The sequence below is a fragment of the Stigmatopora argus genome, chromosome 16, assembly GCF_051989625.1.
Source record: "Stigmatopora argus isolate UIUO_Sarg chromosome 16, RoL_Sarg_1.0, whole genome shotgun sequence".
Taxonomy (NCBI): domain Eukaryota; kingdom Metazoa; phylum Chordata; class Actinopteri; order Syngnathiformes; family Syngnathidae; genus Stigmatopora; species Stigmatopora argus.
In genome coordinates, this window is record NC_135402.1 from 1,028,234 (window position 1) to 1,053,369 (window position 25,136).

The window sequence follows — 25,136 nt, forward strand, 5'->3', positions numbered from 1 at the left end:
TGCTAACAGACTATTTGTTGGATGTGTGTGTGTGTGTGTGTGTTTTTTTTTTTAGATGCTTTGTTTTTTTTAAGAATAGAAGGTTAGGACACTCTGGTGGTTTCCACGCACCAATAGGATGGGGGGCAGGTCCTTGGACAACACCTCCAGCCAGGCCATGTACAGAGTACTCGACACGGCGCCTTTTCTGGCTAGCGGCAGGCTCCTGAAGAGAAAAAATAAAAAAATATATATATTTTGCTCCTGACGCGTAAAGGAAAACACCTTTGATGCTCCGATATCTGTAAAAATAACCAAACTATTGAGATTGATCTAAGGCAGGGGTGTCAAACTCGGGTTGGTTCGCGGGCCGCTTTGACATCAACTCGATTCCACGTGGGCCGGACCATTTTAGATATAATATTTACATTTTTTTGGTTTATAAATGGATTAAAAGAACTGGATTAAAAGCCCTGGATATTCAGTTTTTTTATAGATCTATACAATGTTTATGTTAGCTTTTTAAAAAATATATTTTTAGATTTTACAAAGTGATTTTTGAACTAAAAACATAAAAAAAATGATTAAAAAATGACAATGATTGATTTAAAAAGGGGAAATTCAGGAAATTTAATATACATCTATAATCTTCATTTTAATTTGATCCTAAAACAGAAAGTCGGGCATTGATGATTTACTTTCCCGGGCCACACAAAATGATGCAGCGGGCCAAATTTGGCCCCCGGGCTGCCACTTTGACACATGTGATCTAAGGGCTGGCACCCCACCATGGACATTTCCTTTGTTATGTAGTACATAAAATGCCCCCGTCTACACAGTACAGCTGCAAACACACCATGATCCTTGATGATACCGTTTTTCCCCCCACGCTATAAGACGCAGCTCCATTGAATCGGAAACATTTTTGTTTTCATATATAAGGCGCACTGGATTGTAAGACGCAGAAGTGGGAGCGGTTTTGGTGGTAGTAATAGGAGGATATTGTGTTATACATCCATTAGAGTTGCGCTAAAGGGAATTTCATACATAGATGAACTAATATTGATCCTGCTGGCTTTTGAGAAAATTGAAGCCTTTTAGTTGCGCCTCATAGTCCAGAATATACCGTACTTGAAATGAAGGAAGGATTCTTACATGACAATGAGGTTGGCTGTGTTGGAGTGTTCCTTCAGTAGCTCGTTAAGTCGGATCTGCCGATTAGTCTGAAAAAAAAAAAACAATATTCAATGCTAAACACACCAAAACAATTTTTCTATTCTTTACAATTTGGGCTAAAGTATCCATTTTTTCTTGTACTCAAGAGCATTACTTCCAAATAATATGAGTCACGTAAAAGTAGTCATCTAAAATATTGACTTAAAAGTATGAATCCCCAATAAAGTATGCGGTGAAAAGAATACCAGGAACTGCTAACAAAAATATATTTTAGCATGTCTGCTATATAAAATGTTATATATATTGTACTATAACCTCTAAAAGGCCGCATTTGGGATAGAAAAATCGTCAATTTGACAAAACAAATCTCTATCACCTATCCAAAGAGCACCAGTGCCCTCTAGTGCAGAAAAAATATTTCTTCTACGCAATTAAAAGGAGGATATCGCCGCTTTTCCAAAAAGCACCCTATCGCTGGCAAACAAGAAGCGGGAGAGAGCCGTAAACGCAGTCTTCCCGGCAACTCTGACGGCAACGCAAACGATCGCTACGAAGGAGTGGGTCACGTGACGTTTTCCAGACCTTGGCACGATAAAGCTCCAGCTCGTTGTCGGTGATCCTCCACGGCTCGCTGTCTTTCAAACGCTCGGCGGCTTCCGGCTCCATGTCGTCTTCTTTCAAGCGGTAAGGCTCGATCATCTCCTCGAAGGCAGCCAAGCTAAAAACAAGACAACAGTTCCGTGCTTTATTGACTTACTTTACTTTAAATATTTCCACACCGATGGGAGGAGTAGCAACCTACTCCAGCCAAATCTGAGTTTAGAAAATTGGAATAAAGATGATTCCACATTCACTGTTTATTTAAAAAAAAACGGTTGTCCGCGGTGTACGAAAGATAACAAAAATCCAAAAAGAGCAAAAAGCAGGTGGAAATAACTTACTGCTCTTTTTTGGGCTTGGTGTTGACATCCCCCAGCACGGTGATGTCTGAGAAGTCTATCCTGAACTTGCTTAAAAGAGTGGCCATCCTGTGTGGAATATACAAAAGAAAACAAGGCTACTAAATTGAAGAAAAACAACAAAAATAAACATTGAACGATGAACTGCAAGAAACGCTCAATATTATAGTTTGGGGGGAAAAAATGAAATTGTTTCGGCCAATCGAAATGGGATGCTAAGCGAGCGCTTACAAATGTAGGCAAGCGTAAAAATAATAATAAATAAATTAAAAAGGGAGAGGAGTGTGGGTGGGCTGTTTTTTGGGAACATTAGTGTGACAAGAGTGAATTATGGGCTGTACTCACGCTCGGCGGTCATGGTCAATCCTGTTTATCTTGCCGCCCATAAAAACTCGGATCTTGCAATCCTTCCAGCGCTTCTTGTTGGTCAGCAAATAGGGGATGAGCAGAGTCAATCCTACGTGACAAAAATCCAACATTGAAAACAAAATGCCACAGGGTTTATTTACAGGTTCGATAAAGTAATATAGCCACAAGACGACAAAGGACTTGGACTAAAACTCCCATTGAGTCTTCCCTCGATGATCACGACTTCACTTCTTTGCGATTTTTTTGCTATGAATACATATTTGTTTAATGCTGTTTTGTTACGGTCTCCGGGCTTTTTCACAAAGCGCCTGTTCTCCTTTCTGGAATCATTTGAACGGTCTAGAATTTATTGTGGATATTTTGCACTGCGTTTTAAACCCTTTCAATTCGGTCCGATTTAAACTCCAAGAAATATGAATTCGAACTGGTCTGAAGTGTTTAGTTCTGCGACCAGACGGTAATAATGTCCACTGCGAAAAATGCAAAATCTTTACCCAATTCCCGAAGTCATACCTCCATCGTCAAAGAGCCACCAGACATCAACGGTGCCCTTCCCTTGTTTCTGCTGAAACTGCTGGCTGGCCTCTAGCAGCCTCTGGTCGGACACGTTTAACGATACGTTCATGTTCTTCTTGTCTGCGGAGATGGTTGCCGGACATGGGGAGGAAAAAAAGAAAGCAAAGCAAAAGCTCACTCAAGTGTCAAAATAAATGGGAACATTCTAAAATCCCACTGGTAGCGATACCGCCTCGATAGCGAGGAAATATCGGCGGACGACAAAGAGCAAGACTACGGAGAAGCTGCCAAGAACTTTGCGACTCAAAGCGACAGCAATCACAAACACCCGGCGCGTGGTCGGCACCTTAAGATAAGCAACGCGCCATTTGCAGACACCAGAAGCAGCCAGACTGAAGACGTTTGGAAGAAACAAAAGGTTGTTACAGAAAGTTGGATTAGCTTTTAGCCACAAAAACACACAAAGGAGTCAAGAGTGCGGTCTTAAATCTCGAAATCGGATAGAAAGAAAGCGATCTATCGGAAAGAAGACAGTAAGCCATAGATAAGACGACAAGCGTTACGCTGCAAAAGAAAGCCACGAGGCCACTGGTTAAGGGAATATCCTGCCTTTTTTCAACAGGGGCTGCGATGTAGCTTTGCCATCGTCCTCTTCATCTGGGGAACAAACGGAAGACAAAAGGGAGAGAAAAATTCAAAGTTGGTTGGATTGCCATTGACTGAACGCTAACGGAATGCCTCGCCTTCGTAAGTCAAACCGAGCAAATATTAATATCTAGTCTGGCGAGTCAGGGGGGTACCCTGCCTACTGGGATAGGCTCCAGCACCCCCGCGAACCTCGTGAGGATAAAAGGCAAGGAAGGAAGAAATGTCGTCTCTTCATCCACCCCTCATTGATCGTGTTAAAGTTCAAATCGGTCATTTTTCGAAACACCCAGTACAGAGTGCTATGATAGTACTAAGTCTAAGTCATGTATGTGCGACACACGAGAGAAAATAAATAAATAAAATAAAAACGCACACTAAGGTGTGTCAAAAAGCTTCGAGGACCGGTTATTTTCTGGCAAAAAAAAACTCAGCAAGAATCCTTTCTGCAAAGTCAAATCTGACTCTACCTACGACTACGGTTGCCTCACTTTTTCACAATTGCCACTGGTCGATCGATTGGGCCAACCTCCTCAAAATGGGAGCAGACCCCCGAATTAGTGAGAAGCTGAAGTGGACTCTGGCGCCGATACCGTGGGAGCTATCTCACCTTTCTGGACCGCTGGACTGTTTTGGAGGCTGGTAGCTTTGGAAGACGGCTTGGACGAATCCCCGTCCGAGTCTTTGCTGGTGTCAATGGACACGATCACGTCTTTCATCCCAGAGGGTTTCTCTTGGGAGGACAGCAAATCATCTGGAAGACAATTAGACTTACTTTATTGGCAGTAGAGGGAAAATAATATCTGAAACTTGGATATTTGAATTGATTTAAAGATGCGTCGTGAGGAACAACAAAGCTGGTGCCGATGGCATACCTTGCCCGTGGATATGCGAGACGTCCAATCCTTCTTGCAATCTTAAAATAACGGCGCCGTACTGAAAGTCGAAGGCATCGCTGGGAGAGGATTAAAATAAAAACAAGACAGAATCAAAGATTAGCATTAAAATAAAACGGTGCTTAAGCGAGATCAACTCTAGAATACGGCGGTGAGTTCAAACTTACTGGATCATACTGATGTAGGTCTCCACGTTCATCATGTCCCCATCTCTCCAATCATTCTTAAAGCCCAGCACGAGAGTGTTGGGCTTGAGGCGACCCAAACCTGCAGCCTTCAAAAGGAACCAACAATTTGGCTTAATCCATCATGCAAGACGACGTCCTGTAAACCTTTGCCGACCTGCCTCGTCCATTTATGCGCACTGATGAAGCCGGGCAATAATAATAACAGCTAATAGCTACAAATATTCATTTGCTGAAGCGCTTATCCTCACAAGGGTGGCCAGGGGTGCTGGAGCCTATCCCAGCCATTTATCAGCACACCCCGAACTTATGACTGGCCAATGGCAGGGCACAAGGAGACTAAGGACAACCAATCATAGCTAGGGTGAGAAAATTTAGAGCAAGGGTGTCAAAGTCGGGTTGGTTCGCAGGCCGCATTAACGTCAACGCCATTTCATGTGGGCCGGACCATTTTAGATGTAATATTTAGATTTTTTTAAATGGGATTAAAAGCCCTAAATAGTCAGTTTTTATAGATCTAAAGCAATGTTTATTTGAGCTTTTTCTTTTTTCAAAATTTATTTTAATCATCTTTCATATGGAAACATTTTTTTTAATTATGTTCAATATTAAAGTGGAAAACGGAAAATATCTATATATTTATTTTTAGATTTTACAAAATGCTTTTTGAACTAAAACCACAAAAGAAAAAATTGGATTAAAAAATTGCAATGATCGATTTTAAAATGGGGGAAAAAAAAAAAATCAGGAAATGTAATGTACATCTATACACTTCATTTGAATTTGATCCTAAAACAGAAAGTCCACACACGTGATTTACTTTCTCGGGCCGCACAAAATGATGCGGCAGGCCAGATTTGGCCCCCGGGCTATCACTTTGACACCTGTGATTTAGAGTGTCAACCAGCTGGCCTAGCATAATTTTGGGACTTCATTACCCGGAGAAAACCCATGCAAGCCCAGGGAGAATATGCTAACTCCACAGAGTGAGGACCGACCTTGGACCGAACCCTCGAGGCCCAGAACTGTGAGACCGCCCTGCTAGAAATCCACCTCCTTAAATTGCTACACTATATTTTCTGGGTACTAAAGTCTTCCTACCTGAAGGAGGTACTGACTCCCCTGCCTCATGTCTTCTGCAAACACAGCCGTGTAGAAAGCCTTAGTTTCGTTCTTTAGCAGCCAGCGCTGATACCGGGACTGGTCTGTGGCCAGATCTTTGAAGTTTGGCCTTCTGCAACCCTTAATTTGAAAAGACACATCAGGACGAAAGCCAGGATGGGGTGTGAAGGTCACGTCGTGAGGAAAAAAAAGAAAGAATTGGCTCACCGCGCGAACGTGACCGCAGATCATCAAGCCGACGTTCTTGGTAAAGCTGTGGACCAGGTCCAGTAGAGCCGGCCGGGAGTTCGGGTAACCGGTCATTACCAGACACTGGGGTCTAAAAAAAACAAGCAAAACTCTTTAGGTCACTGCTCCGAAAGTGTTTTCGTGTTGCCCTGGTCTCGGAGGAGATTAGCACAATCAAAGGAAATATGTTAAGCTCTTTAGGTTGATAAGTCGCTAGCGGGAGGACACGAGAATGACCTCGGAGGCCACAAGAATCACAATTCTGAAGACAATATTTCAGGGCTGTCAAACTCACTTTGGGCCACATCAAGGACGGCGAGATCACTTGAGTTTTGGCCCAAAAAGTTCCCTTACTTGCCACCAGAGGGGCCCGTTTCAACAGCAGGGGGGCAAATAAACAAATGGGATTGCAATTAGGAAATGGTGCACTACATCCCTCAACTCATTGTGTGGTTTTGCGGCACCATTGTCAAGGAAAAAAATAAAAGCATTTAATTCTATACATACAGTATGAATGAGCTACAAAGTGGCCAGATTGGACCCCCCAAGCAGGCCACTCCCCAGCCCGCAGGCCACATGTTTGACACGTTTGACACTAAGCGATTAATTCAGGCTAATTTACTGGTTATGTTGTAATGTTAGAGTCAAAATAACCGGTCAGCCAGGCAATGTTACTGTATTCACTCGCAAATAAGCCGCCCCCGCATATAAGCCCCACTCGTAAAATGGTTGAATTTTACAATTTCTCGCGTATAAGCCGCCTCCTGATTTACAATTTAGCCATTTTTAAAAAAAGGGAGTACAAATATGTTACTTTGAAGGGAAAATCTTAAGAAAAATCATCGCACGTGATATTTCTGAGATACTGTATGAATTAAAAGCACATTAGTGTCAATATCATAAGGAATTAATTCATCCAATAATGGTTGTTTTCTTACTGCAAAACAGAAAATAACCAACAAATAGTAAATGTTACTTTGCCGACATCTACTGGTTAAAAAAAAAGTGTATAGCAAGCCTTGTGCGCATATAAACCGTACCCCTGTTACAAATACGGCTTCTTTGCGAGAAAAGACGGCAACTTGGTTGAAGCGCAATCCAAATGAGTTGAAGTACCTGAAATTCTTAATGTGGTCTTCCACTCCGCTGAGGTGCAAAGTGTGGGTGAGAGCCTGATGGTATGTCAAAGCCTGGGTGGAAGAGCCCCAGTTCACATCTGGATGGGAGGAACGCCTTGGAATTAGAAAGCGTGTTTGCGGGTCACCCCGCCGAGCCACGGGCCGTCTGACCCCGCGTGGCGTGTCGGCCAATGAGAAAGCCCGCCGTGTATGTGTAGCTGAGCGTCAAACTGTGTCCACGCGCCTCCGCGTTGCACTCGCGGGCCAGACGGCATCGGGAATTGCATGGACGGCACTTTACGGAATGGGATGTGGAGCGTGCGGACTTACCCGGCTTTTTGTAACTGACGTAAATGTAGAGTCCCAGAACAATGACGTTGGTGAGGAGGGCGGCCGACCAGTTGATGACAAACATGACCACGCAGCAGAGGACCGCTCCGGCCAGCGAAACCCACATGTTGTAGTATTTGAAGCTCGGACGCCAACCTGGGACGGAGACGGCAAAAAATAATAATAATAAAATTATCACTCGGAACAAAAACGTTCGAAAACGGGGGCACCCCCGAACCGTTGCGTCCGTTAAAAATCAAGAAATTAGACGTTAAACTTTTTCAAAATTCTACACCAATAAGTAAAGAATGGATTAAGCGGTTTAAGACAAAAAGGGGAGGGAACATATGACCTTTTATCGGGGGGCGTGGTCATCAACTAAAAAAAATGTTATAAAGAGCATGGAGAGAGAGTTTTTTTTATGTTCAATGGGCGTAGGTTAAAAAAAAATGAGTTATCAGTCTGTTATATATGAGATCAGAAAGTTAAACCTGCTTTTTTTATCCACTTGCTGTCGAGGGATAACAGAAATTGGAATTTTAGTGATGCTGGACTGTTATACAAATGACTACAACAACAACGACAACAACACAAACGGTACATTGACCATTGCCACTTCACTCAGATTTATGCAAGGTTTCCCTTGAGTGACATTGGGAATTATGAAGCTAAAATTTCCAGGTCAAAATGTTTTTTTTAATCAAAAAATATATATATATATATATATATATATATATATATATATATATATATATATATATATATATATATATATATATATATATATATATATATATATATATATATATATTTCCTCCATATTTTTCAAAGGCTTAGCCTCAAATTGAGCCATGTACCGTTTATGTGCGTGTCATAGAATAATGTACTTGGTAGAATTGGACACGGAGTATTTGTACCTGGAGCACAGCTAGCTAGCGCTCTGGGGTTAAAAGGAGAAAAAGCATATAATTCAATATGCAAAAAAATAATAACACAGTTAACCAGAACATATATTTTTGACTCGTTTTCATTCCGGAAGGCACACGTAGCTGCTACCTCACAATTTTTTGGACTCAATCCCACTCCTGTAAACGGCTCTGATAGTGTAGATAGACCAGAATCCATTTCATTATTTTCCCTCACCATCTTTGGATTTACCTGGGGAGTTGGCCAACGAAGCGTGGAACACCGAGAAGTTGATCAAGGCATAGGAGGCCAGGAAGAAGTTGGAGATGATAGGAGCGATGATGTTCAGCTCGGCTGCAAAATACAACAGCAGCAACCAAATTCTTTTTAAAAGCGCTTTTGTCGCCGCTTACCGTATTTTCTCGCATACTAGCCCCCTCCGCGAGCTTAAAATGGCCTTAAAATGCTTGAATTTGACAATTTCTCTTGTAAAAGCCGCCCCAAATCACAATTTTCACCTCCAATAAAATTAGTTTAGCGTTTTATCAGTTTATCTTTTTCTCTATTTTGACATATCGGCCGCTTTGTCTTGTTTTATAACGTTTTGTCACCTTGCAGTTTCCTGCTTGTCAAGTCTAATTTATGCGCATATAAGCCGTACCCTGGCAAATGCGAGGTATATGCGAGAAAACACGGTACGTCATGTCGCGTACAAAAAGACACCTTTAAATGGGACTCAAAATGTCTTGTACTAAAATATTTTCCTGTTTTTTTGGCTTTTGTTAATTTTCCCTCTCTGACTACATGGTAGAGCAATGTGGTGGCGACCTTACCAATTAGGATGAAGCCAAGAGCAATCACAAAGGTCAGGATGTACCCTCGGAGAGGCTCGTTGTTCTTGCCGTAACCTTTGGCAAACATTCCCAGGCCGGGGTAAATGTTGTCTTTACACAAAGCCTGTCAAATCACAATGCTGTTATTCATACGGTCTGTTTCTCAGAAAGAAAATTCTGTCTTTTGCTTGGTCTTACCTGAAACACTTTGGGCGCACTGACCAAAGACGCCAGCGCCGAAGACAGAGTGGCTGAAAAGATTCCGGCCGTGATGATTGGCGCAAAGCCCGAAACCATGCTCATGACCTGGACGGGCCGTCAAAAAATACGCAACGTTGGGTTGATCCTGCAACGGTCAGTCAAATTGTGCGTCCTACCTGGAAATCATTTAGTAAACCATTGCGACATTCCACTCCGTCCTTCCTACAGGACGAGAAGTCGAAGCCGAAGTTACAGGAGGCGTCGGTGCAATTCAAACCCAACTGAGAAGTCATGGTGGCGTTGGCGTCTCTCACGATGCAGGAACCTGGAATGGACAACACTCAACTTATACCTTTTCCCTGCATATTATACATTTTTGATCATTTCAAATGGCGTACGCCGTATGACAACTTTTGTACAGGATTTTTTTTTGTACGTTTTTTTGTAAATCCGATCTCGTTTTACGTTTTTCGGCTCTAATTCGGATCGTCTCAGTCACTGGTAGCAGAGGAAAACAGCATAGTCGACTGCTAATATTGTCATGCGTTAAGCATGATATGCATTCAGCCTTTTCACTATATAAATATAGCGTGTCAGCAAGCAATGTACCCAGACAGCAGAATCTTGAATTTAGTGCATACTGAATGGGCACCCCGTCCACTTGAGAAAATTTTAGACTTTAAAGTGCGCCCTATGTGAGTGAATATGTGCCGCGTTGCATTTGTACGTTTTTTTTAACGCTTAAGGGAATTGCAATCATTAATAAGGGGAGCAATTGGTCAAAATTGACAGGTATGTCTTCAGGGGTCTGAAAAAGGAAATGATATGGAGCCAACTAAATACCTGTAGATACGGCAACTCCCAGATAAACAATTCCGGTAACTAAAATGGCGAGGAGCGTTCCTCTGGGAATGGCCAGCTGCGGGTCCTGAAACGAGAATCCCAGATGTGTGAGATAAAAAGGAGAACAGGAAGATCTTTCCAAACCTTGAACTCACCGCAAGGTCTCCAGAAATGTTGGCCCCAGCGAGAATACCAGTGGCGGCAGGGAAGAAGATGGAAAAGACGGAGAAGAACGTTTCCCCCCGAAAATTGGGACCCATGTTCTCCCACATGATAGAAACTGGGAGAAAAAGAAGCATATTAGCAGCAAATCATCTGGATCGGTATCAAGCTTCTGGACATCTTGCTGATTAGATTAGATTAAATAATAACTTTATTTCATCCCGTATTTGGGAAATTCCCTTGGTTGCAGTAGCAAGACAGTAGCAAGTACAGACACAGAAGACATTGTAGACCTAGGTAATAAGTTGACCATTTGATTCAGGGGTGCTAGAGGAGGGAGATATGGGAAAACAGACCGGATAGGCTACACCAAGGGTGTCAGACTCGGGTTGGTTCGCGGGCCGCTTTAACGTCAACTTGATTTCACGTGGGCCGGACCATTTTAGATATAATCTTTAGATATTTTTTTTAGAAATGGATTAAAAGAACTTGATTAAAAGCCCGGAATATTCAGGTTTTTTTTTTAATCTAAAACAATGTTTATTTTAGCTTTTTGTATATATATTTTAGATTTTACAAAATGATTTTTGAACTAAAAACAGAAAAAAGGATTAAAAATGAAAATTATTGATTTAAATGAGGGAAAATCAGGAAATTTTATATACATCTATAATCTTCATTTTAATTTGATCCTAAAACAGAAAGTCGGCACTCATGATTTACTTTCCCAGGCCACACAAAATGATGCGGCGGGCCAGATTTGGCCCCCAGGCCGCCACTTTGACACATGTGGGCTACACAAAGAGATACAATGTCATACCATCGTAGCCAAAGAAGCCCATGGATTCCTTTGACTTGACGGGGATAAAGGTTCCAATGAAGTAGTTGATGATTGCCGTCACCAGGACAAAAAGCAGGAAGATCTGGGCCTGAGGCAGGAAAGTTGACAAGTTGCCAAGTTGGAATTTTTTTTTTCTTGATAGGGAATAAAGACGACTGGTTCGTACTGGCTCACCTTGGCTTCCCATTCCATCCCCGCAACAGAAATTCCCAGGAGAAGGATGACAGTAATGGTTCCTATAATTCGAATATCGTTAATTTCATCCGTCATCAGGGCATCCGCACCCTGAAAATGAGAAACAAAATTATTGAAGTGTTTTTTCTAGCGTTCATCTCGCAACAGCGCCCCCGCTCTCTGTGGTGGTCAGGTGGTGTAATTGCAGTTTCAAATGAGTTTTTATCGAAAGTTTATAATATTACCGTTGACAAAAATTATTTCACAATAATTAGCGTTATCGTTTTATCGGCCAGTTCTAGTAATAAAGTCCAAATAATATCAAATAAACACCACCAAAGCCCTTGACGTGAATGAAGGGTGAAGCGTCTTACCGCCAGAAGTTCCACGACCGTTTCAGCGAAGCCCACCACGTACATGGCCACCGCCACGGCGTTGGCGAAGGCAAAGATAAGCCCGATGGAGCCGCCAAACTCTGGACCAAGACTTCTTGAAATCAAGTAGTATGCTCCGCCTACAAAGGTCAAGACGTCGGAAAACAATCGGCAGTCAATAGGAGTTGACCAGTTCACTAGGAAAAAACGTGGTGTCATAAACAAGTATTTTGATAATGGCATCGCATTTTGACGTCATTTTTTATTTTATTTTTTGCCATCACGATGAACTGGATGCCAAACAATGCGCTTATTAGCGTTTTCATCTTCAGATTTATGATGAGGTAGGGCAAAAACAACACGGTAGAAATAAATGTTAACCAGATGGTGGATTAAACAAAAAAAAAAGCTAAATGCTATATTTTCTGTCTTTTAGAGACATGCATACCTCCTCGAACAAATCCATTGGTTGCAATGGCTGAAGTGGAGAGTCCCGTGATGGTGGTCACCACGGTGGCCATGGCAACAATCAAGCAAGATAGAGCTGAAAAAGACATCATGTTACCTTTAAAACAGCTGTGTAGAAAAAGAAATGCCTATCGGGGCAAACTACTGATAATCCTGTCACAAATTACTTTATTACTTCCCTTGATTATCGCAAATTCACTTATTGCGATTATTATTTTTTCTTGTTATTTATTCCAAAAACAATTTTTAAGTTCATTAAAATATGACAATGCACGCTGAAACTCGTTAGCCACTCTTGCTACTAGGACTCAACTCTGAAAAAAGTAGTTAGAATAGGGGTGACCCTACTTTGTGATTTTTCAATAGTAGCGGCCATGTTTGGTCTACAATGAACCGCGATATTCGTACGGACGTCGACGGTGATACCCAGAGCTTAAAAGAGGAAACCAGAAAGTTTGCAGTCACTTACCAATTCCAGCCTGGCCCACAATCCAGGACATTCGGATAAAGAGCATCACACCCCAGATGTTCAACATACATCGCACCTGTAAACGATACAAACACCATTCTTTGCGTAAATATCTTCCTTTGTGGGTCAAATTTTAATACCAACAGACAATAACATTCCAATAATTTAGTTAGCAAAAGAGTCAACTCGACATCTCACTGTTTATCATTATAATTAAGAGTAAATCAAACTGAATATCTAAAAAAAAGTTATTGACCAGTAAACAAGTATGAATTTTGTAAAATTCTATTTGATCAGTTCCAACCTCCAAAATGTATTTAAATGTACAGTTTTGGCTATCGCTTATTTTGATTCCGACTTTTTAAAATGGTTATCATGTTAGCATGTAGCATGTTAGCATGTTTTGTCACTCAATAGATACTAGGTTTGAAAACAATAGTTTTTTTTCCCACAAAGTATGATGATTTCAATCTAAAATAGTGATTATTTTTTTCCCACAATCCCCCTGAAGAAGTGATACGGTCCAACGTAAGACTACAAACCAGAACTCCTTTAATCCAGCCAAATTTGACAACCCCTTTGGATTCGGCGGCCTCCTTCGCCGCGGCTTCTTCGGCCGGCGTGAGGTCGTCGCCGTTGGCGAAGCCGTCCTCGAAGGGTTCCTGGAAAACAGCGAAACGGCTTTTAAGACGGGAGAGAAGACGGTCCGATTTGACCGAGCGACACAAACTTTGTCAAAAAAATCTCAATGTAAACATTGGAACACGTGCAGAGGAAATTCCCTGGACGTCTTAAGCTCTTTCCGTCCCTCCTGGCAATTTAAGGGGAGCTGCTGAGATATAAAGCTTCTTAGAGGAAGTTATCTAACAGCTCGTGACAAGTTGGAAGTGGAGAATTTTCAACAGGGAAAGCCTCCGTCATTTTAAAACAAGCTTTTAATCCTTTGTCCACCACGTGGAAGCCGATCGTCTTTTTAGGTGTTCTGCTATCTTTTTGTCAACTTATCAATATACCGTAGCCTTGTATACAGTATGGGTAAACGTAAACGTGGTTTTAATAGGGAGTACAAATGTGTTACTTTGAAGGGAAAATCTGAAGAAAAATCATTGCACGTGCTATTTCTGAGATATTGTATCAATCGATTGCTGGATTGTACATTCCTGCACGTCGACAAATTCAAAAAGGAAGTCATGTGAGCGGTACAACCAGGAAGTGTGTCTGTAGCGGTCTAGTTTGTCATCCCTAGGTAAGATGGCAGCGTCTTGAGCGCGCAATGGCAGGCACAAATAAGTGAGTTTTTTCAGGTTTTATGCAAGATAAAGTTGATTTTTTTCTTGAATTTCATTCATAGACGTCAAAATCCATTTTGTTAAGCATTTTATCTGTTTATCTTCTCTCTACTTTGAAATAACTGACCGTATCGGACGCATTGTCTTGCGTTATGGCGTTTCGTGCATGTTAAGTCTAATTTATGCGCGTATAAGCCGTACCCTGGATTCAGTCATCATTTTTTCGAGCAACAAATACGGCGTACATGTGAGAAAATACGGTATATTAAAATTGAAGCATCTTGATACGGTCGTGAAGGGATTATTGTTTGAAAAAGTGAAATGTCAAACTATAAAGCCAAATAAATGAAGTCTATTAAATAAAACAATCAACTATTGGGCTTATATTTTGAACCGTACACACACTTTAATAATCGCGGTAAATCTTGGATAGTGCCCAGTGGGTTAAATATGTCTCACCCAAAAATAATTTTACTACGTCTTTGTCTGTGGGTGGAGGAAAACTAAAACCTGCTGTAAAATAACAGCGTGGAAAAAAAAACAATAAGCCTTTTGTTTATGTGAGTGAAGCTGGGCCCGTTTCCTTCTGAGCCTTCGGAGCTTGCACACCATGTGATGGAAAAATAGACGTCACTCCCGCCATTGAGAAAGAGATTGTGTTTGGACAAGAAAAGGGGAGCTTTGAATTAAAAACACGAGCTAAAAAAATAAATACTAAATCGACCGGCTCACTCCATTGAGGGGGCACCTTGCAATTCGATATTATATCGTATTTTTCAGACTATAAAAGTCAAAGAATAGGGACGTAAGGAGTAAAATAATTTGCAGGTGAATTTCGATTTGATCAGAACTTAAGAAGCTACATATGTTAGGGTAACAATGAAGAACAGTCCATTAAATAGGAATTTGTTCTCACTTTTCAGATAACCATAGCCTTTAAAAAACACATAGCAGGTCGTGGCCACAGCCAAACTTTTGAAAAAAAGTGCAGCTTATAGTCCGGAAGATGCATCCAGTACTATGGGTAAGCGATTTGGAATTTGACTAAACGGGAGATCTGTGATTTTCTTTCAACTTTCTCCCGAATGCAGCGATGGAGAGAGAGACAAAGGGAAATGATCGGGTGGCCAATGGCTCTTCTCCACATTGTGAGGCGGAAACCTCAAACCCGCCGGCTTCTTTGTTCCTTTCTGGCACTCCGACCGACCGACTCTTGCTGGGGCCCCGTCAAGGTCCGGCGCAAATGACAGCGACAGTCAACGACCTTTTTGTTTTGGGGTAGTCCCGGATGACAACCGGAATCCAAGAGGCCACTTTTACGGAAAGAAAATTGGAAGAGTGACACCTGGGTCAGTTCTAATTTGTAAGCGTTATCAATTTTGATTAACTGCGTAACTCAAACGGAGGCTAATGTTGCACGACCTGTGTTGTTTTTATTACCGTATTTTCTCATGTACCGGCATACATGTACGTATATGCGTATATGCGTATATGTCGCTCAAAAAAATGATGACTGAATCCAGGGTACGGTTTATACGCGCATAAATTACACTTGACATGCACGGAACGCCATAACAATGCGGCCGATACGGTCAGTTATTTCAAAATAGAGAGAAGATAAACAGATAAAACGCTTTAAAAAATTGATTTTGAAGTCTATGAATGAAATTCAAGGGAAAAAAATGTATCTTGCATAAGAAACTCACTTACTTGTGCCTGCCATTGCACGCTCAGGGTGCCGCCATCTTACCTAGGGATGACAAACCAGACCGCTACGGACAGTATCTCAGAAATAGCACATGAGTTTTCTTCAGATTTTCCCTTCAAAATGACAAAATATTTGTACTCCCTGTTAAAAGCATGAATATGGAGATGAAAATTGTCAATCATGGGGCGGCTTATACGAGAGAAATTGCTAAATTCTACGATTTTAAGGTTGTGGCTTATATGCAGAGGCGGCTAATATGCGAGAAAATACAGTATATCGACTAATGTGCTGCCGATAACTAGATTTTGGGAACTATTCTGGGGAAAACATGTGCACATACTTCTTGTAAGCATGATGGGGAACATGTGAAGACGTTTGCAAATGTTTATGTACAGAAGGATGTCCGACAGCGCTCCGTGACAAAAACAGGAAGTTGAGCTGCGATAAACAAACAAATGACCGCCATTACATCAAATTGCCCTTGAAATATACAGCGTTAAGATGGTGAGATGCTGATAAAAAAAAGTTGATGGGAAGTTAGCACTTAGCTAATCTTTTTCAAAATAAGGCAAATTGAAATTGGTTTCAAATCAACTCTATACTGTGGTTTATAAGCCATATTTATACAGATTATTCGGAATAATTGGTTTCAGAGCTGACCCATAAGAAATGAATGGAGAATTTTAGGATTTCCTTTGCACCATTTATTTATTTATTTATATCTATTTAGCGATACGAAATCCTTGCCTTTCAACCTGGTGGTTTGCAATAGCGCGAAAATAGTCCAGCGTTTGCTACTGATGATCAAAAAGTAGGTGAGCAACATAACGTTGAAATAATACAGATTTTTATCCCCAACAGTATAAGCAAAAGATAGGGCAAATGCTAATATATTAATCATGGCCGCATTAAAATTCAAGCCCGAATGACGGCCGCAGTGAAAGTCAATATTTCGGCTCGTGCATTCATTTATTTTCTCCGAAGCGCTTGCGTGCGTGTAAATCCCAAACATATGGTCAAAAAGAAACAATGCTAAATAATCCATTGTATGTATATTAGGGATGTTGGCAGTGAGGGTGGCTCTTTGTTTGTTTGTTTGTTTATGGGTGGGCTGCATATTCATGTGCCCCTGGGTACAAAATATTGAACGTGACAGAGTTGAAAGCCATCAGTCAATTGAGGTTCCGGCGCCAAGGTCAAGGTTACGCCGCCCATTAAAAAAGAACAACATTGGAAAATTCAGGGCTAATAAGACGAAGCTAGCTTGCGCAGGCCAAGGTTGAGAATGACTTTCAAATGACGGCGGGATGTTGTGCAAAATGTCCGAAAAACGGAAACAATCTCGATGGTAAACCGACTTGGTTCTTGTGGAAAGTCGTGGGCAAAAAAAGAGAGATTGCTAAATAGGTAGCACGTAGCGTTTCGGTTAGCAGAATGTGGGTTGGGTTGAAATTTGGTTTTATAATAATAATAATAAGATATTAATTGAGGAGTGCATGAAAGAAGCAACAGTTGCTAAGCGTGCTGTAATGCAAGAAGCCATGACAAAGGAAATGGCTCTTGTGCCAAAAAAGGCAAATCCCTTGGCGTCCTTCACTTCCTGTTTGTGTGTGTGTGTTTGTGTGTCTTTGTGTGTGTGTGTGTGTGTGTGTGTGTGTGTGTGTGACCTCTGATGAAGCAAACAAAGGGAGCCACATTCTCACATACGTCAAATCATGACTCACAACGGTATTGTCATCATCAAAATTCCTCGAGTAGAGCTTTATTATAAATTTAGCCTTATATGGATGGGTCAATATCAGTATTTCATTCTTGTTGTTCTTTATATTTGTTTTTCTAGGGCACAACAATATGGCAAAGTACGCAAAAAAAAGTTCAAGATCTACGAGAGTGACAGTCCGAACCGTGCTTGAGTAAAAATCTGGAATCAATGCTCAATAATAACAAATAAATTCTATTTCCATCCAAAATCTTACAATGAACAACCATTATCGCATTAAAGGTGTGTATTTTTAACACTGTGGTTCCTCTCGAATATTTTTTTGATGAAATGACAGTATTTTCTGGACTATAAGGCGCACCTTTTACAAACGGCTTATCTTAATTTTTAATTTCTTTCACTTATAAGGCGCATTAGCAGTACGGGATTGTGTTATACATCCACTAGATGGAGCTGTAGTCCTAGTGGTTAGGAGTTGTGTTGTACATCAACTAGATGGAGCTGTGCTAAAGGGAATTTTATACAATGATTAAGCGATATTGATCAATATATAAGGCGCATCGGATGATAAGGCGCGCCGTTTTGAAGTCCGTCGGTCGCGCCTTATAGTGCGGATGATGCAGTATATCTAACTTTGTTCATTGGGCAAAACAAGTTGATTGCTATCCATACCACAATGGAATGGGTTACCTTCTCGGTTAGAGGTCTAGTGGTACGCCCGCGGGTGGGTGCTACGCTCCGGCAAGCAGTGTCAATTGTCCAAGCGCCCTGGGGGAGGTATCTTTGGCAGGGTTGGGTTTTTTTATATTGAGATTGCATGTCCAATTTTTATGGTACTTGAATGGGGCTCTACAACACGCCAAACCTTTTTAGAGCAACTATCAATTCAGTCTCTGGGGGAAATGTACCATCTGTCTTGATCCATTTACTCAATTATTTATTATTACTGGATATATTATGTATTATTAAAAAAAATCATTCCTACACCGCTTATGCTTGTCAGGGCCACACAGATTATTATAATTAATCCATTTATTTGGAAAAGTGGAGTATAAGGATACCGTTTTTTTTGGTTAAATTCCTGTTGTAAAAGGAAAAATGTTGGTTCTCTCAAATAAAAACGGGTTTTCAAAATGCTCATTGTATTGAATAAAAAAAGATTGATCACTCTGAGTATAACACAATACGGAATATTAATCATTTAGAATTTAAACAAAGGTCTCTATAGTATCGACTGATGGGTCAAGCGAATAAAAAAATATATTTGGAGCGGTCGCATGATCTCTGGATTGGAAATAACCAAACTACTGAACAAAATTACACCCAAAAAATCCCACCCAAGCCGTCACGGTACAGTCAAGAACCTAAAAAAAACCCATTAGCATTAGCGTGCCGGCTAAGCTGAGTATGACTAATTCTCCTCGAATGAGAGGCAGCCAGTCGGCCTCCAATCACTCAAACAGTCCTGATTTATTGATTAGTCTGCACAGTGGAATTTCCATTCCACATTTTGAGCCGCAGAGACACGGACGAGGGTGCGTCGCCACCAAGGTCACCAAAATTGCTCCGAATGAAGCTCGGCTTTTGACGTAATCCCCGATTTTCTGATAGCGGCTGTTAATTTGACTTGATGAAAATACGTGCGATGGCTGAACTCCGCCAAAGCCTTTAAGGCTTTATATATTTGGAGGAAAAAGACAAAAGGAGCTCTATTTCTTCAGCGTGCCCTCCACCAAAGCCTTTCATCACAAATTAATGGAAGGGTCAGATGGGAGTACAGATTATTAACATTTTCAGACAGCTGAAGTTGAAAACTGCCTCCAAACTTGTAAACTTCCATTTTGTACTATTTACCTGTTATTCCAGTTTCTCTACATTTAGCGTGATTAACGTGCTTCGTAAATGATCTTTGCGACAAACAAAATAGGAGCCGAGATTCAAACGACGCTTACCGAGAATGTCCATTATAGAAATTCCAATTTCTCACATTATGAAATCAGATATTATGTAAAAAAAAAAACAAATAGATTCAAACGACGCTTACCGAGAATTTCAATTATAAAAATTCCAATTTCTCACATTATGAAATCAGATATTATGTAAAAAAAAAAACAAATAGATTCAAACGACGCTTACCGAGAATTTCAATTATAAAAATTCCAATTTCTCACATTATGAAATCAGATATTATGTAAAAAAAAAAACAAATAGATTCAAACGACGCTTACCGAGAATGTCAATTATAAAAATTCCAATTTCTCACATTATGAAATCAGATATTATGTAAAAATAAAAAATAAAAAAAAGTTTAACACACCTCGTATCCATTTTTCCTCATAACTAATAAGAAATAATACATTATTTTTGAATCAGCGTCATCTATTCATAGGCTAGAAACTCATTAATTAAGCCCCTTGTGTTGCGGGGGTGCTGGAGCCTAACCCAACCAACAACAGGGCCAATCCATCGTCCCCGCGCACACTCACACTTGGAATCTGGAGTGTTTAATCAGCATACTTTGCCTTTTTTTGGGAGGAGGAAACCCAAGTACCCGGAGAAAAACCACTCTGGCACGGGGAGAACATGCAAAAACCACACAGGAAGGCGAGAACCCGCAGGAATGGAACCCTCGGTCTCTTACGTTCATTAAAAAAAGTATCCTTGACATTTATATGATAGTCAAGGACCATTAAAGGATCCCAGGTCACCACGCTCTGGTAGAAAACGGTTCTTTAATCTCGATTAAAGGCTCCAATGGTTTTACGAAGGAGCCGTCCGTCATCATTCGTCACGCGGTCCTTCCAAAATACGTTTGGTCGTTGCCAAAGTTGCCTTAGGGGGAGAACTTAAGAGATGAGGGTAGATAACACAAACTTGTTCCCAAAATAAAGAGTATGCTTGCTATGTTTGTGTCGCTTTTTTTCCTCCCTTTTCAAATGTATATATTTGCCTTTAAAAATGCAGGTTGATATCAAAGTAATTCCTGAAAAATGCATGCCTGAACAGAAAACTATGACGCAGATGTTTTCCAGTCGAGCCTGATGACGTACGCGTTCAATACAAGAAAAAAATGGTCGTGAAAGCAGGAACGCGGCGGATTAACCCTTTATCGGGTACCCAAGTCAGTATTAGGACGTGTTTATATAGACAGTTAAAATAATTCAATCAAAAATGGCTTCTACATTCTTTGTGCTGGGCCTCCGTGACTCAAAATATGGCGTCTGCCTAGAAGAATGCCAGATCTGTAAAAGGTTAACTTTTTTTTAATTACTAAAAATAGCCACCCATCCTATAAATGGTTAATGAGGTGATTTTACACACACACACACACGGGAGTTCTATGGGCATAATTATTGCACTGTGAGCTTAATACCGCGATCACAATGGACCTCAGGCTTCAGATATGTAATTACATGCCTAGTCCATACACGCAAATTTCTATCCCTGACAGCGAGTGGGTGCAAAAAATAGAGCCGCAGTATTTTTTTTTTTGCTTCACCCTATTGTGACGACCTTTCGGCAAGTCTGGAATGACAAATACTGCGCAGTCCCGCATCTTGAGGTTCAAAAGGAACATTTTTGACTTCTTTGTCCCCATGTGAGCGTCATAACACATGACCTTAATATTTGAATCGAGGCCTTTGAAAGACGAATTTGTCCTAAAGTTGGTGTTTATGCCAGTAAAAGCTTTTGTCAAAAAAGCCAGAAGACAATTGTGACCTGGGGCAAGAGGTGTAGTGTCAATGTCTTCTTACCTTGTCCAGCTCATCGTGCAACTCGGACAGGGTGGGTCTGATGAGCTTCTCCCCCAACGGTGCGGCCGTCTGGCGGTAGAAGTCGATGTTGGGCACGGCGTCGATGGTGTTGTGGCCAAAGGTCCTCAGGTAATAGGTGTTTGTGTGGGTGTCGTAGTGATAGTGATGCTGGCCGCCGGTGGACGAGTGCAAACTGCTCTCGCTCATCACCGTGTCCCCGTTCTGCATCCCTTCGGCCGGCGGCGGAGGCGCCTCGGGGGAAACCGGGCTGCCGGCGGCGCTCGGGTCGGCGAAGTTGACCACCCGAAAGCGACCTTTAGCCTCCTCGCCGCCGCTGGTACCCGGGTATTCGGGGGGAGCACCGGCAGTGGCCTCGGAACTCGGCGACTCGTCGTCGTCGACGACGACGGCAGCGGCGGCGGCCGCCGCTTCGGCGACGAGGTCCACCTGGAAGCGGCTCTGACTGTGCGAGGGACCGGGCGGCTTCAGCCCGGCGTCGGGAGCCAAAAAATCCGGCTCCGCCGGAGCGGGAGCCGCGCTGGGTGGCGTTGACATGGCACGTTGGACGCCGACTAACGGGCCGACCGTAGCGCGAAGCGTACGGTGTACGGTAGGCCGTCAAAGCGGTCTCCGGCGAGTGGTTCCGTCACGCGAACACAAGCGGGGAGCTCTCCGGAAGCCGTACGGAGCACGCTAGCAACGACACAAAAAAAGGAAAACCCCGTTAGTGTGAGACGTGGGGCTACAACATGGAAACTTTGAGCCACCTACTGACTTTTCCAGAGGCCGCCGCGAAGAAAAATGGGGTTTCGGTGAGTGAGCCCCTTCGCTTTGAAAGTGAAGCAGTCCGTGGAGCAGCGAGGCGGTGTTCGGTCTTCCTGGAATGGAGAGCAGGATGCTGTCGTCGACCTTGCCGCAACTCCTCCTAGCTTCCTAGCGGCGCCCTCGCCAGTAATATACACGGACTGCGGTCGGCATCACTCAAGGGTGGGTTCCTGCTTTGCGTGACCTCGCGAGATGTGCGTGTTCGCGTCTCATCTTTCAACTTCGCGCCAGTGGGGGTGGGGGCCTGCGTGAGAGGAGGAGGAGGAAAGATGGACGTCACTCGGCATTCGGGGGGCATTTCCACCAAGTTCAATTTTATGCTCGGCTTGTCACTTTTTACGCTCATTGTACCACGAATCAGACGGTAACGGACGCCCAACCTGTTCGCGACCAGTCTTCCCAGTTCACATCGTCATCATAGAGTTGAAAGTTTACGTCATAGGTAACACAATGCTCCGACATTTCGAGAGGACATTAAACGTCACAACATCGAGCAAATGATGAAAAGTATGGAAAGTAGGATGGTGTGTTCAGGGTACTTTGGTAAATGTTCAATCTTTTCGCGACCAGTCTTCCCAGTTCAAATCGACATCATAGTGTTGAAACAGTTTGCGTCATAGGTAAGATAATGCTGCGAGATCTCAAAAGATGGAATTAACGTCATAACAAAGTAAATTATGAAGACGATATACATTAGGATGGTGTGTTCAGGGTACTTTGGTAAACGTTCAATCTATTCACGACCAGTCTCCCCAGTTCAAATCGTCAAGAATAAAGTTGTTTTTGTGAAGAAAAAAAATGAATTCACTGTTGAAATTGGTCATTTAATCATGCTCAACCCTGACTGTATTTCACCTGAAGCTGTGAAGAGGAACAGTTGAATGTCAGGTGGTGATGAGATGTTTATAAAAGTTGGCTTTATCCTGAAAACCCCCAAACACACACACTCTCACACACTTCTGATAGGAAGACTAAACCCATGCCACACGATTCCACCGGGCCAGGGAGGTTTACCACAAACCTCTGAATCTAGCACCAGTGTGCCGTACAGGAAAAAAAAATAGTGTCCCAACTTTATTACTCCTAATTTCATCACACTTGAGAAATGATGATCATGAAATCTCTGCTGTCGAAATAGGAAATGTGCTCACAAAAACATGTTACCCTATTTCAAAGACACGCTACATATCGCTGTTTGTTAATGAGCAGATGCCTCGGATGAAAAACACAGAGTTGTCATCTATTATGGTTTAAAATCATCTTTTTTTTCTTCCTACTTTTGCAGCAGAATTCGGCATCGAGGGGGACCGTTAAGTCGCATTTAGTGAACGTCACGGTACCCTGTTAAGCAAAAGGTCGCAGATATGGTCAAAACAAACGTGTGTGGTGATACATAAACTGCATCCACCGCCATGTGATGTAGCACTTTGCTGGCAAGTGTTTATAACCAATGTTATTCTTCTAAAGACATCTTCAGCTTGGAACATTCAAAGTGCGTCGTCGCAAATCACATCAGTCCGTATTCATAATCTGAACAGTTAAAACAATTAAGGATGATTTTGAACTGTTCTTGTATGGCATTGCGTGTTTTCAATACACTTATTTAATTTTAGACGCACCAAAACATGCTTTCTATTGAATGGGTTTTCCGACGACCAGGTGACTTTGTTGCGGCTACCATTTAAACAAACAACAAAAATAATAATAGAGATGAAATGAAAGACTCGTACCTGGTCAAGGTTTACTTTCAAGATTCCCAGCATACGTGACAAAGTAACATCTCGACGCGGACTGGGGCCAAAGGTCGTCGCCAGTTCCCTCCGTGAGGATTTGGTGATGCTGCGAGGGTCCGCTGGAATATTTGAACTTGCTTGTCACAGAAATAACTCACCAGTGGCACACTTCTCACGTTACAGTCAAGTGTTTCCACAGAAATGGCACCCCGAGCCTGTAGAATCTTTAAACACATGGACACAGATTATCCTAGAGCCATTTTCTTTGGGTATTCTTCTTCCCTCCCACCATCCAAAAACATCAAAAATCGACGCTAACATCGGCGCGAATAGTTGTTTATCCTGGGTTTAGGAAATAAATCCAACATTCCTTTTCCTAACCTACTTTATCCAGCTCCTCCCGGTTGTCCAGAATTTCTGGCATTTCCTGATTTTTTGTGTCCCAGTTTCGCTTGAATTGAGAATTGACCATATTGGTTTTATTAAAAATAATGTATTTTTTTTGGTCTTATGATTACTACATTGGACGACAATGCGGTTAAACCCAAATATGTATATGTACCCAAATATGTATATGTACCCAAATATGTATATGTACCCAAATATGTATATGTACCCAAATATGTACCCAAACCTGTTTAGCTAATAGGAATTTAGAAGGCGATAGTGCTAACTGTTTGTTAGCATGGCGGCTAACCATGAGCCAGGTGGTGGGCACGTTCTGGATTTGGAGAAGAAAATGGGAAGGAAAATAAGACACCCTCATTTTAGAATAAAGTGGAAGTGTTTCAAGTTTTCAACTTAAAAAAAAGAACAAAAACAACAACATTAGCATGCTTGGTTAAGTAGGATTAAAATGTGGTAATTTGAAAACATAAGTTAAACTTTTTGGTTCGGTTAAGACGAGGAAAATGATATGTATTGGTTAAATACCAAAAATGTTGTAAATATTTCTGAGAAATTATATTAATTTAAATTAGTTGTTGGAGAACAGTGGCAAAAAAAATACAACATGGCCGACCGGTGTGGAAAATAAATCGTCCCGTTACTACTAAGATTGATCATCCGCAGATCCTCCACGTAAAGGAGGAGCAAAATGACTTTGGTGGGCTAGCTTGTTTTTGGGCAAAAGTCTAGACAGCCATTTGCCAACTAAAAAGTGAATTAGAGACTAATGAGCCGCTGAGAAATTCGGAAAATGTTCCAAAAGTGCTCGCTAAGCTTACGTCAAGCTAGCGGGTGAAAAGGGCCTGTTGTTTCATAAGTAGGCGGAGTCAGTGGGCTAATGCAAAAACCTCACCGGGGATAAGAA

General features: G+C 41.8%; 1 protein-coding gene and 1 long non-coding RNA gene across 3 annotated transcripts; one reads left to right on the forward strand and one right to left on the reverse strand.

Moving 5' to 3' along the window:
- Positions 1-52: 52 nt before the first annotated feature.
- Positions 53-23,941, reverse strand: slc12a2 (solute carrier family 12 member 2). 2 transcript variants are annotated; one of them, XM_077623413.1, is made up of 29 exons: positions 23,822-23,940; positions 22,042-22,335; positions 21,267-21,959; positions 13,337-13,456; positions 12,795-12,870; positions 12,306-12,401; positions 11,858-11,997; positions 11,484-11,594; positions 11,289-11,397; positions 10,462-10,586; positions 10,307-10,391; positions 9,640-9,788; positions 9,461-9,568; positions 9,263-9,386; positions 8,682-8,783; positions 7,524-7,679; positions 7,192-7,291; positions 6,055-6,166; positions 5,827-5,967; positions 4,708-4,814; positions 4,520-4,599; positions 4,255-4,398; positions 3,609-3,656; positions 2,997-3,119; positions 2,460-2,571; positions 2,097-2,183; positions 1,738-1,873; positions 1,135-1,202; positions 53-205 (listed from the first exon to the last, which is right to left on the reverse strand). In XM_077623413.1, the coding sequence occupies exons 3-29, from the start codon at positions 21,819-21,821 to the stop codon at positions 70-72; spliced, it is 3,450 nt and encodes a 1,149-aa protein (XP_077479539.1). In that variant the 5' UTR covers positions 21,822-21,959; positions 22,042-22,335; positions 23,822-23,940; the 3' UTR covers positions 53-69. The 2 variants fall into 2 exon arrangements, with proteins under 2 accessions (XP_077479539.1, XP_077479540.1); XM_077623414.1 differs by lacking the exon at positions 3,609-3,656 and having other exon boundaries at positions 23,822-23,941.
- LOC144091239 (uncharacterized) lies at positions 8,938-12,599 on the forward strand. The gene is made up of 2 exons (XR_013305652.1): positions 8,938-9,616; positions 9,692-12,599. It is a non-coding gene; the product is annotated as an uncharacterized LOC144091239 (long non-coding RNA).
- Positions 23,942-25,136: the final 1,195 nt, after the last annotated feature.

Excerpts from the sequence above, each read along its gene's own strand:
- slc12a2 (XM_077623413.1), bottom strand. The coding sequence starts at position 21,821 with ATGTCAACGCCACCCAGCGCGGCTCCCGCTCCGGCGGAGCCGGATTTT. Across the intron at positions 3,120-3,608 it reads GCAGCCCCTGTTGAAAAAAG|ACAAGAAGAACATGAACGTA; the intron begins GCAGGATATTCC and ends CCATCTCCGCAG. Across the intron at positions 2,572-2,996 it reads GTGGCTCTTTGACGATGGAG|GATTGACTCTGCTCATCCCC; the intron begins GTATGACTTCGG and ends TTTGTCACGTAG.